The 13,075-nt window shown below is 43.9% G+C and overlaps 1 protein-coding gene across 1 annotated transcript; it reads right to left on the bottom strand.

Moving 5' to 3' along the window:
* Positions 1-613: 613 nt before the first annotated feature.
* Positions 614-12,287, bottom strand: RSAD2 (radical S-adenosyl methionine domain containing 2). The gene is made up of 6 exons (XM_038739934.1): positions 11,930-12,287; positions 10,746-10,907; positions 6,667-6,896; positions 5,731-5,880; positions 3,510-3,542; positions 614-1,391 (listed from the first exon to the last, which is right to left on the bottom strand). Exons 1-6 carry the CDS (start codon positions 12,285-12,287, stop codon positions 1,227-1,229), a joined length of 1,098 nt encoding a protein of 365 aa, XP_038595862.1. The 3' UTR covers positions 614-1,226.
* Between the last annotated feature and the right edge of the window lie 788 nt (positions 12,288-13,075).

A 13,075-nucleotide genomic window follows, 5' to 3' on the forward strand; every position in this document is an offset into this window, starting at 1 on the left:
CAAATGCCATTATTATTATGATAATGGTGATGATGATGATGACGACGACGAGGGAGGGGAGGTAGCAGAGGGACCATCCCAGCCCAGGTCTGCTGTCCCGGCCCTGAGTGACATGGAGGTGGTCCTGGACTGGGATCTCCATCTTAAGGAGGAAGGCAGGCAACTGGTTCGGGGCCACCAGAGCCACCGGGATGGGGAATCAATCAAAGCCATTTATTTATTGAGCGCTTGACTTGTGTAGAGCATTGGATGAAGCGCTTAGGAAAGTACAATCCCAAGATTTGGTAGTCACAGTACGTGCTTGCAAGGATCTTACAGTACACAGAGAAGCAGCGTGGCTTAGAGGATAGAGCACAGGCTTGGGGCTCAGAACAACCTGGGGTTCTAATCCCACCTCCTGTCTGATTTGCGACCTTGGGCAAGTCACTTAACTTATCTGGACCACAGTTCCCTCAACTGTAAAATAGGAATTAAGAGAATGAGCCCCATGTGGGACAGGGGCTGTGTCCGATCTGAGTGACCTGCATCTACCCCAGTGCTTAGAACAGTGCTTTGTACATACTAAGCGTTTAACAAGTACCACAATTATTATTATTATTCTTGCAGAGGGAGAGAGGCATTCAAATGGATTAGAGATAGGGGAAATAGTAGTGTAAGAATACCTACACAAGTACTATGGGGCCAGTGTAAGCACTAGGAGTTTCAAGTGGTACACAGTCAAGTGCAAATTTGATGTAGAGAGGGTAGTGGCTAGGGTTTAGGGGGATGGAAGGGCAAAGGGGCAGTGAGGGCATGATTTGTGACACTAATATAGAGGGAGGGGAGGCCGAGGCACACCACTACCGCTTCTGTGGACCCTGCCTTGGGTCAGACCCAAAGGGGGATATGATGGCTAGTTTCCAATTTAGGGCTGTATAAAGTGCTTTGTTCCTTTTCTTCCACCTCTAGTTCTTTCCTTTTGGTCATTTCACTGCTCATTAGAAGGTGAATTGAAAGGCAGAGACTCAAACTGTCCACATATGCTTCCGTTGGGCACAGACAGAAGTCCAATACAAAAGTGAAGATATTGGATTGTCCACTGCGCATAGTCCCTCATTTCCCTGGAATTTCAAGGGTTGACCAGGTAATGAAAAAAACCAGATGACTACAGTTAGTCATCCTAGAACTCCTGAGGGGACTTGAATTCACTTTCCCCAAGGCATGCGTCACCATGGAATCATGCACTTTCACCACTGTAGATTCAGTTCTGCCTTACTCCACACATATTTTCCTCCTCGCTTTAGAAACATCTTCTCGTCAAATCCACTGAATTTAATGGCTTCTTGCACCCCTACGTCCAGGATTGATTTGGAAGGTTCTTTCCGTCCGTTTCTGCAGTTCAGAAAACGCATCTATAAGAGTCATAAATCAAAAGGCCAGAAAGTAGGAAATAAGTCAAATTTGCAAAACCAAATTAAGTGCAACTTCAAAAATGAGTACAAATGACTCTACGACATCATTATTTTGTAAGAAAAGAGAAGAAAATAACTTGCAACTAATACTTCTGAAGAAATGACTCCAAACTAAATTAGTTTAGTCCTGTTAAACAAGGATTAATCTGAGGAAGATTATATATTATATATGATGATATTATATTATATGTTATTACATATATATAATAGATCAATCATACTTAGATTGTATATATATATATATACATATATATATGTATATATATATATATATACATATATATATATGTATATATATATATATACATATATATATATATATATATATATATATATATGTATATATATATAAGAAACAGCATGGCCTAGTGGAAGGAGCACAGGCTGGATGGTCAGAGGACTTGGATTCTAATCCCAGCTCTAATATCTGCTGCGTGACCTTGGGCAACTCACTTTATTACTAATGATAATGATAACAATAATAATAATGGCATTTAAGCACTTACTATGTGCCAGGCATTGTACTAAGCGCTGGGGTGGATACAAGCAAATGGGGTTGGACACAGTCCCTGTCCTATGTGGGGCTCACAGTCTCAATCCCCATTTTACAGGGGAGGAAACTGAGGCCGAGAGAATCAATCAATCAATCAATTGTATTTATTGAGCGCTTACTGTGTGCAGAGCACTGTACTAAGCGCTTGGGATGTACAAGCTGGCAACATATAGAGGCAGTCCCTACCCAACAGTGGGCTCACAGTCTAGAAGGGGGAGACAGAGAACAAAACCAAACATACTAACAAAATAAATAAATAGAATAGATAGGTACAAGTAAAATAAATAAATAGAGTAATAAATATGTACAAACATATATACATATAATAACATATATATATATATATATATAATAACATATATACATATGAGAAGTATGAAGTAGTACTTCATACTTTACAGAGAAGTAAGGTGACTTGCCCAAGGTCCCACAGCAGACACCTGGCCGAGTTGGGATTAGAACCCATAACCTTCTGACCCCCAGGTCTGTGCTCTATCCACTATGCCATGCTGCTTCTCTCTGTGACTCAGCTACCCCATTTATAAAATAGGGATTATATCTTACTCCCCGCTACTTAGACTGTGAATCCCATGTGGGACAGGGATTGTGTCCTAACTGCTTAACCTGCATGTATCCCAGGCACTTAGAACAGCGCTTGGCAAAGAGTAAGCGCTAGACTGGAAGCACCTTGAGGGCAGGTATTGTATCTACTAACGCTACTGTACTCTTCTGAAGTCTTAGTACAGTGCTCTGAAGACAGTAGACTAAAGCTGCGTGGCTCAGTGGAAAGAGCCCGGGCTTGAGAGTCAGAGGTCATAAATTCTAATCTCGGCTCCGCCATATGTCTACTGTGTGACCTTGGACAAGTCACTTAACTTCTGTGAGCCTCAGTTCCCCCATCTGTAAAATGGGGATTAAGACTGCAAGCCCCACGTGGGACAACCTGATCACCTTGTATCCCCCCCGAGTGCTTAGAACAGTGGTTTGCACATAGTAAGCGTTTAACAAATGCTATGATTGTTATTATGAAGCAGCGTGGCTCAGTGGAAAGAGCATGGGCTTTGGAGTCAGAGGTCATGGGTTCAAATCCCGGCTCCGCCAATCATCAGCTGTGTGACACTGGGAAAGTCGCTTCACCTCTCTGTGCCTGTTACCTCATCTGTAAAATGGGGATGAAGACTGTGAGCCCCCCGTGGGACAACCTGATCACCTTGTAACCTCCCCAGCACTTAGAACAGTGCTTTGCACATAGTAGGTGCTTAATAAATGCCATTATTATTATTATTATTATTATTTGAGGGCAGGGATCACGCCTATTGAGTGTTCGGTATGGTGCTCTGCACAGAGTAGCTGCTCAATGAATACTATTGATTTATTTCAGCATTATGAAATGTTGGCTGAGAAACTGTCAAACCAGAGTAAGTGGTTCATCATACTACTATTGCTATATAGAACAGATGAAGCACTGCCTTATCAGTAATATTTTTAGAGTTCATTTTACTTACATATTCATCCAGAATGAGGTAAGAATCCTTCATCTGTAACAGAAAAACAATCATGAATTCAATAGAAAATATGAGTTTTATATGGGAACCCTAATGTCACCTATGTAAACTGTTCAGTCAGCTGCCCATCACCCACTGTTCTCTGCCCACCATCTCCTGCTCCAGGCAACGGTTACCGAGAGCAGTTACCTCCAACACCCGCCACTGTCCAGTGGAAGAGGGTGGGAAGCTGTTCTGGGCCTCAGGCTCACCCCGGGAGCCCCCACCTCCACCCAGGGAAATGGGGTGTGTGATTCATTCAGTCATATTTACTGAGCAAAGGCCTCCAGGAGGCCTTCCCAGACTGAGCCCCTTCCTTCCTCTCCCCTTCATCCCCCTCTCCATCCCCCCCATCTTACCTCCTTCCCTTCCCCACAGCACCTGTATATCTGTATATATGTTTTTACATATTTATTACTCTATTTATTTATTTATTTTACTTGTACATATCTATTCTATTTATTTTATTTTGTTAATATGTTTGGTTTTGTTCTCTGTCTCCCCCTTCTAGACTGTGAGCCCACTGTTGGGTAGGGACTGTCTCTATATGTTGCCAACTTGTACTTCCCAAGCGCTTAGTACAGTGCTCTGCACACAGTAAGCACTCAATAAATACGATTGATTGATTGATTGAGCACTTACTGTGTGATGCCAACAGCCCCTATGGGGGGATGATCCTGGCCAGCCTACTTGTTTTGTTTTGCTGTCTGTCTCCCCTCTTCTAGACTGTGAGCCCATTGTTGGGTAGGGATGGTCTCTATCTGTTGCTGAATTGTACTTTCCAAGTGCTTAGTACAGTGCTCTGCACACAGTAAGCGCTCAATAAATACGACTGAATGAATGAATGCATGGATGAACCAATCCAGGGGGTCAGCTGAGTTCTGTCCTCTGTCTCCGGCTAACAGACTCGCCCCTCACTGGGGCTCTGAGCCAGAACGACTGCTGAGGCATGTTGTTCTTTGGCAGGAAACCACCATTCTGCAGTAGTTGACTGTTCTCCATTGAGTCATTTGGAGGAGAAGCATGGGGGTACCCATGATTTGGGGCACACAAGGGGCTAGGTAGGTTCCCCCATTGAGGTCAGAGCCCTGAGGCATGTTAGCTCTAGCGAGCTCCATTCATTCATTCATTCAATCATATTTATTGAACACTCACTGTATGCAGTGCACTATACTAAGCGCTTGGAAAGTACAATTCAGCAGCAAAGAAGACAATCCTGTGCACAATGGGCTCACAGACTAGAATAATGATAATAATGATGGCATTTATTAAGCGCTTACTATGTGCCAAGCACTGTTCTAACCGCTGGGGTAGATGCAAGGTAATGAGGTTGTCCCATGTGGGGTGCACAGTCTTAACGCCCATTTTACAGTTGAGGGAACTGAGGCACAGAGAAGTCAAGTGACTTGCCCAAAGTCACACAGCTGACAAGTGGTGGAGCAGGGATTAGAACCCATGACCTCTGACTCCCAAGGCCGTGCTCTTTCCACTAGAAGAAAAGGGAACCAAGTAAGCTGTGAATGGAGACTTCTGAATGGAGATTTCTCTAGACCGTAAACTTGCTGTGGGCAGGGAATGTGTCTACCAACTCTGTTATATTGTACTCTGCAAACAATAAGTGCTCAATAAATTCTAAATGACTGAATCTGAATCACCCTTCTATGGAAACATTTCCCTTAAGCAGCAAATGTGGCCAGTTTCCAATGAGAAAGAAAAACAAATTTGTTCATTAGAGATTGAAACTGCTAACAGGCAAACATACACACAAATCCTTCTTTATATCAAAATACTTTAGATTGCATAGGTAAAAAAACAACTCTTTGAACTAATTATACTATAAAAAGAATACACAATCTTATTCAATAATGATTTACAATACTAAGTTGTTTTTTTGTAAAACTGGTCCAGTTAAAGACACCTTATGTTACATAAGTATTGTCTTTAAGAATGAAAAATCACTGATTGAAAGAAAAATCAACCTTAGCCATATACATAGGTAGGTTCTAAAAGGGCTACATTCAACATAACTTCAGGTTTCAGTATCCTTTGATCATCTACTAAGATAATTCAGGTGAAAAAATAATTCCTTTTTATGCATATGGATTGGATTGTGGGGAAATAGGTAAAACCTGGACTCAAACCAAGCTTCTAACAATGTCAGAAACAGCTAATTTTATATTACCTTCTGATTGGACTCAGGCACCAAACATGATATTTCCTTATGGCGTTCCAAAAATTGTTCAAAATCTTCATCACTGATAATAAACTTTTCTGCTTCCCTCAAAGCATCTTCACCTGAATTCTCACCATCAATTATTAAACACTGGAACACCTGGAAGGCAGAAAATGCAGATTTTTCTTGAAAGATCCTTCAGCTATCATGTATTTCCAGCTTGTATCCCCAGCATCCTTGTTCACCTCTTTGACTTCTGAGCTTCCTTTGAAGCCAGTGCTGCATGTCAAAGAGCTATGTAGAGGAATGAGAATCAAACCTCGGTTTCTACGGAGAAAGATATATTTCATTTAGTAGCACAATCATTCAATAGCTGACTCTTTTATGCCCCTGGATGTTCGATGCATATAACTGAATTATTATTATTTTTTGTGGTTCAGTTTTAAAACCATTCAGCTTCATCCTTTGTGGTCAGTAATCTCTCTCCTTCTGGCTGAGCAACAGGCCTATGGAGGCCAGTGGAGCGGTTGGGATGTGAACTTGGGTCTTCTGATTTACAGACCCTTGCTTTTTCCACTAGATCATGCTGTCTATCTATCTATCTATCTATCTATCTATCTATCTATCTATCTATGTATCTATCTATCATCATCTATCTCTCTCCTTTTCTGTCTATTCTTCTACCTCTTTATCTCTCTTTGTCTCTGCCTGTATGTCTCTGTTTCTTCTCCCAGCAATTTTGAACTACAGTCCCCATGCCCATGAACGCCTTGCCAGGTAGTAATTCATCTGCAAGAAATAATTATTAATCTTCAAAAGGATAGCCTGTGTATAAATGCAGGATTCCATCAGCAACCATGATGTTTCTGACTTCAGGCACGCTGAAGACAGTTTTCCAATTCTGCCTCATTAGAAAAAAAAATAGGAATGACATATTCAACTCACCTTCCAGCGCACAGGGTTTAATACTTTAATCTGTTCATTCATGTCCTCTTCAAAATTAAATCTGTTAACGACGGAATTTATTTTGAAAGCCACACCATAATGCTGACACCATTTCCTCAGCTTTTGCAGATTTTCAACATGGTTCTTTTTCCCTTGTCCCCGACCGATTAGCACGTTGACTTGCTCATCAAAACTATCACAAGAAATAGCTAGAATATCTAGGTGTTCACCTGGGGGAAACAGGAAGTGAAGGGCATCTCCAATTAATATTCCAATCTTTGAGCCAAAAATCTGGAATTTTTGCGGATTTTGTAATTCTTGTTTATATTACAAAACTTTTCTTCTTTTTTCCTTTTCCATCCCACTGCAGGGTGGGAATATTCTTATTCAGTGAACAGTTCAGAAAATGCAAAATGCTCTAAAGCCCGCCTTATTTCAGGAGGTCTGCCCCTTATTTCTAGGTAGAGATCTGCAAAATGGGCAGAGCAGCAACTTGGACACAGATGTGTCATGGGGGACTGGGCTGGCAAGGTCACTGGCCATGACACCTGCAAACTTTTGAGACAGATATTGTGTATGTGTGTGTTTCTGGGGAGGGAGGGAGAAAGGGAGAGAGAGAGAAAAAAAAAAAAAAAAAAACATGTGCACACGCTGGTCTGGCAGTTTGAAGAGCTGAGCTCTAATCTCAGCTCTGTCCTTGACCTGCTATGTGACTTTGGGCAAATCTACCTCCTTGGATCTCAGTTTCCTCCTCCATAAAATGGGAAAATGTACCTCCTCTCCCTCCCTCTGAATCAGTCAGGCAGTCAATCGTATTTCATTCATTCAATCATATTTATTGAGGGCGTACTGTGTGCACAGCACTGTACTAAGCGCTTGGAGAGTACAATTTGACATTGTTAATTATTATGGTATTTGTTAAGCAGTTACTATGTGCCACGCACTGTTCTAAGGGCTGGGGTAGATACAAGGTAATCAGGTTGTCCCACGTGGGGCTCACAGTCTTAATCCCCATTTGACAGATGAGGGAACTGAGGAACAGAGAAGTTCAGTGGTTTGCCCAAGGTCACACAGCAGACAAGTGGCAGAACCAGGATTAGAATCCATGTCCTCTGACTCCCAAGCCCATATAGTGCAGAGCACTATAGTAAGTGCTTGGGAGAGTACAATATAGCAATATAACAGATACATCAGGAGCCCAGTGTGACAGGGACTGTAACCTTTCTGATTATTTTTGTAATCTCTCATCTCGTCCCCTATTTCTGCCCCCTCGCCAAACCACTTTAGTCCTTGAGACATCTCCCCGCAAACACTTAGGTACTCATGCCCTAATCAATCAATCAATCAATCGTATTTATTGAGCGCTTACTGTGTGCAGAGCACTGTACTAAGCGCTTGGGAAGTACAAGTTGGCAACATATAGAGACAGTCCCTACCCAACAGTGGGCTCACAGTCTAAAAAGGGGGAGACAGAGAACAAAACCAAACATATTAACAAAATAAAATAAATAGAATAGATATGTGTACACACACACACACACACACGTACCATTTACCTACATATTTTTAAACTCTATCCCTGTTTCCTAGATTGTAAACTTCTTGAGGGCAGGGATCTTGTATTCTAACTTTACTGTAGTCCTCCAACACCTTAGAACAGTTCTCTGCACAGAATAAGGATTCAATAAGTACCTGTGATGAATTGTATATTCCAGAGTATTTAGCACAGCACATTAGAAATACCGTGATAAAAGGAAAGCAGGAGTTGTGAAAACAAAAGTCTAAAAAGTCAAAGAGAGTGATGATTTGATAGAAGCAGCACGGCTTAGTGGTAAGAGCCCGGCCTTGGGAGTCAAAGGTCATGGGTTCTAATCCAGGCTCTGCCACTTGTCTGCTGTGCGATTTTGAGCAAGTCACTTCAGTTCTCTGTGCCTCCGTTACCTCATCCGTAAAATGGGGATTAAGACTGTGAGTCCCACGTGGGACAACCTGATTACCTTGTATCTACCCCAGCACTTAGAACAGTGCTTGGCAAATAGTAAGCGCTTAAATACCATCATCATCATCATCGAGTGGGAAGAGAACCGGCCGGGGAGTCAGAGGATGTGGGTTCAAATTCTGGCCCTGCCACATGTCTGCTGTGTGACCTGGAGCAAGTCACTTAGCTTCTCTGTGCCTCTGTTACCTCATCTGTAAAATAGGGATTAAGACTGTGAGCCCCCGTGGGACAACCTGATCACTTGAGAAGCAGCGTGGCTCAGTGGAAAGAGCCTGGGCTTTGGAGTCAGAGGTCATGGGTTCGAATCCCGGCTCCGCCAATTGTCAGCTGTGTGACTTTGGGCAAGTCACTTAACTTCTCTTTGTCTCTGTTACCTCATCTGTAAAATGGGGGTTAAGACTGTGAGCCCCCGTGGGACAACCTGATCACCTTGTAACTTGCCCAGTGCTTAGCGCTTAATAAATGCTATTATAAATGCAGGCTCCTCCTCCCCCTTCCATCCTCTTACTGTGGGGGTTCCCCAAGGTTCAGTGCTTGGTCCCCTTCTGTTCTCAATATACACTCACTCCCTTGGTGACCTCATTCGCTCCCACGGCTATCATCTATCATCTATCATCTCTACGATGATGACACCCAGATCTCCATCTCTGCCCCTGCTCTCTCCCCCTCCCTCCAGGCTCGCATCTCCTCCTGCCTTCAGGACATCTCCATCTGGATGTCCGCCCGCCACCTAAAGCTCAACATGTCGAAGACTGAGCTCCTTGTCTTCCCTCCCAAACCTTGTCCGCTCCCTGACTTTCCCATCTCTGTTGACGGCACTACCATCCTTCCCGTCTCACAAGCCCGCAACCTTGGTGTCATCCTCGACTCCGCTCTCTCATTCACCCCTCACATCCAAGCCGTCACCAAAACCTGCCGGTCTCAGCTCCACAACATTGCCAAGATCCGCCCTTTCCTCTCCATCCAAACCACTACCCTGCTCATTCAAGCTCTCATCCTATCCCGTCTGGACTACTGCACCAGCCTTCTCTCTGATCTCCCATCCTCGTGTCTCTCTCCACTTCAATCCATACTTCATGCTGCTGCCTGGATTATCTTTGTCCAGAAACGCTCTGGGCATATTACTCCCCTCCTCAAAAACCTCCAATGGCTACCAATCAATCTGCGCATCAGGCAGAAACTCCTCACCCTGGGCTTCAAGGCTGTCCATCACCTCGCCCCCTCCTACCTCACCTCCCTTCTCTCCTTCTACTGCCCAGCCCGCACCCTCCGCTCCTCCACCGCTAATCTCCTCACTGTACCTCGTTCTCGCCTGTCCCACCATCGACCCCCGGCCCACGTCATCCCCCGGGCCTGGAATGTCCTCCCTCTGCCCATCCGCCAAGCTAGCTCTCTTCCTCCCTTCAAGGCCCTGCTGAGAGCTCACCTCCTCCAGGAGGCCTTCCCAGACTTCCTCTCCCCCTCGTCCCCCTCTCCATCCCACCATCTTACCTCCTTCCCTTCCCCACAGCACCTGTATATATGTATATATGGTTGTACATATTTATTACTCTATTTATTTATTTATTTATTTATTTATTTATTTATTTATTTATTTATTTTACTTGTACATTTCTATCCTATTTATTTTATTTTGTTGGTATGTTTGGTTCTGTTCTCTGTCTCCCCCTTTTAGACTGTGAGCCCACTGTTGGGTAGGGACTGTCTCTATGTGTTGCCAATCTGTACTTCCCAAGCGCTTAGTACAGTGCTCTGCACATAGTAAGTGCTCAATAAATATGATTGATTGATTATTATTATTATTATTATTATTATTATTATTATTATTATTATTATTATTCTCTGTGCCTCAGTTACCTCACCTGTAAAATGCGGATGACGTCTGTGAGCCCTATGTGGGACAGGAACTGAATCCAACCTGATTACCCTGTATCTAGCCCAGCACTTAGAACAATGCTTGGCTCTTAATAAGCACTTAAATAGCACAATTATTAGCAGATACACAATACTGCTGTCCTATTTGATTTGTTGACACATAACTAGTGCTGGCTTAAGAACACTGTGGTTTTTCTCTACTTACCATAGCACTTGAACCAGTTTTCTCTGATCAGACTCCCATTGCTCACGACGCTGACGCTGGGTAACCTCAGCTCCTCTTTGCAGAATTTGACCATCTCTCCCAGGAATTCTCCTCTGTTTTGTAGGAATGGCTCACCTCCAGAAAAGTTAATTTTCTCCATTCCTGTGTCATAGTAAAAAAGAAAGAGATTTTGGTTCCAATCCTTTTTGGGGGGAATAAAATCTCACTGTAAGAGACCTTCCATTGTTATGTATGGGAATGCTAATAATAACAGTAAAAAAATAATTATGGTTCTTGTTAAGTGCTTAGTGTGTGCCAGGCACTGTTCTAAGCGCCGGGGCAGATACCAGTTAATCAGGTTGGACACAATCCCTGTCCCACGTGGGGCTCGCAGTCTCAATCCCCATTTTACAGATGACACAACTGAGGCCCAGAGAAGTGAAGTGACTTGCCCACGGTCACACAGCAGACAAGTGGCGGATGCAGCATTAGAACCCATGACCTTCTGACTGCCGGGCCCATCCTCCATCCACTACACCATGCTGCTTCTCAGTGGGAATGAGAATAAGAGTGGGAAGAGAAGGGGACCGGGGACGAGAATATTAGCGAGGTTTCTGACTCCAGCCGGGTAAAGGGGACCCACCATGTGGGAAGCAGCATGGTCTAGTGGAGAGAACACGGAGTCAGAAGGGTTGGCTTCTAATCCTGACTCCGGCACTTACCTGCTGTGTGATCTCAATCAAGCCACTTCACTTCGCTGTGCCTTGATTTTCTCATCTGCAAAATGGGGGTTCAATACCTGTACTGAATACCTGTATCCTCCTACTTAGAAAGCGAGTCTCGTGTGGGAACTATCTTGTATCTACCCCATTGTTTAGTACAGTGCTTGTCAGACAATAAATGCTTAACAAATACCACAGCTATTATGATTCATTCATTCATTCAATCGTATTTATTGAGCACTTACTGTGTGCAGGGCACTGTACTAAGCGCTTGGGAAGTCCAAGTCGGCAACATATAGAGAATAGCAATTGTCTGTCCCAAAGCCTCATAGGCGAGGAGATGTCGGGTATTATAATAGTAATAATAATAATAATAATAATAATAATAATGGTATTTGTTAAGTGCTTACTATGTGCAAAGCACTGTTCTAAGAAGCACCAGAGCAGATATAAGACGCTGACCTGCCTCCTTCAGCATCCTGAGTCCCCTTTTGGCTTCCTCCAGTGGTAGCACAAAAGACGTCTTGGCTGTGTGGAAGCAGAAGCCACATCTGTAGTTGCACTGGCGAGTGAAGTGGTAGTTGACGCTGGTGGGAATGATTGGCCCTTCTGGGACATCCTCCTCCAACTTCTTTTCCTTTTCCCTTTCCCTCTTTTTCTTTTCTTCCCGGGGGCAGCTCCGGAGGCTCCCCTCGACAAACAAGCCTGCTCTAAACCAGCAGGAAAGCCGTCCGACAATCTTCCACAAACTCTCCAGTTGATCTCTGAAAGCCTGGACCAGCAGGTTCCCAGCCAACGCAACCGGCACCAGTAGCCACATCATAGATGGGTAGAGTGGAGTGGAGTGGAGTGAACGAGGGGTAAGATTTGGAGCTGACACTCAGCCTCTGCTCGGTTAAATAGCATCACTGACCTCACAAGCTCAGGCTGGAAACCCGGGGACCGCCTCTCTGAGCCCTCAGTTTCAGTTTCCTTCATGATAAAGTGAAATTTGGACCAGAGCCAGGACAACAGTTTCAGCAGATGGCAGTCAAACATGTCTCTGCCTTTGAAACCTGACCTGATGGCAGTTAAATCTAGTTGATAAAACTTGGGCCCGGGAATCAGAAGGACCTGGGTTCAAATCCTGGCTCTGCCACTTTTCTGCTGTGCGTCCACGGGCCAGCCACTTAACTTTTCTGTGTCTCAGCTGCCTCATCTGTAAAATGGGGATTTTAAGACTGTGAGCCCCATGTGGGGGACCGGGACTGTGTGCTACCTGATGATCTTGTATTTACCCCAGCGTTTAGTACAGTGCCTGGGACATATTGAGCACTTAACGAATATTATTATTATTATTGTTACTACATTACAGAATTTTGGGGTCTGAGCCTGACTAGATATTGGGATATTTTGGATATCATTTTTCTGTACTTTACAGAAAGAAAGTTATGTGGGTGATTTTACCTACAAACAAGATGACACCCAATATTAAAGCAAGAGAAGCTTCAAGAAGCAGCGTGGCTTAGTGGAGAGAGCACGGGCATGGGAGTCAGAGGGCGTGGGTTCTAATCCCGGCTCCGCTACTTGTCAGCTGTGTGGCTTTGGGCAAGTCACTTAACTTCTCAG

This window comes from Tachyglossus aculeatus, chromosome X1, assembly GCF_015852505.1.
Source record: "Tachyglossus aculeatus isolate mTacAcu1 chromosome X1, mTacAcu1.pri, whole genome shotgun sequence".
Taxonomy (NCBI): Eukaryota; Metazoa; Chordata; class Mammalia; order Monotremata; family Tachyglossidae; genus Tachyglossus; species Tachyglossus aculeatus.

Bases quoted from the DNA above. Each gene is read 5' to 3' on its own strand.
- RSAD2 (XM_038739934.1), bottom strand. From the start codon at position 12,287: ATGTGGCTACTGGTGCCGGTTGCGTTGGCTGGGAACCTGCTGGTCCAG. The intron at 6,897-10,745 runs GTAAGTAGAGAA...TGTTTCCCCCAG, and splicing joins AAACTGGTTCAAGTGCTATG to GTGAACACCTAGATATTCTA. The intron at 3,543-5,730 runs GTAATATAAAAT...TTTCTGTTACAG, and splicing joins TGCCTGAGTCCAATCAGAAG to ATGAAGGATTCTTACCTCAT.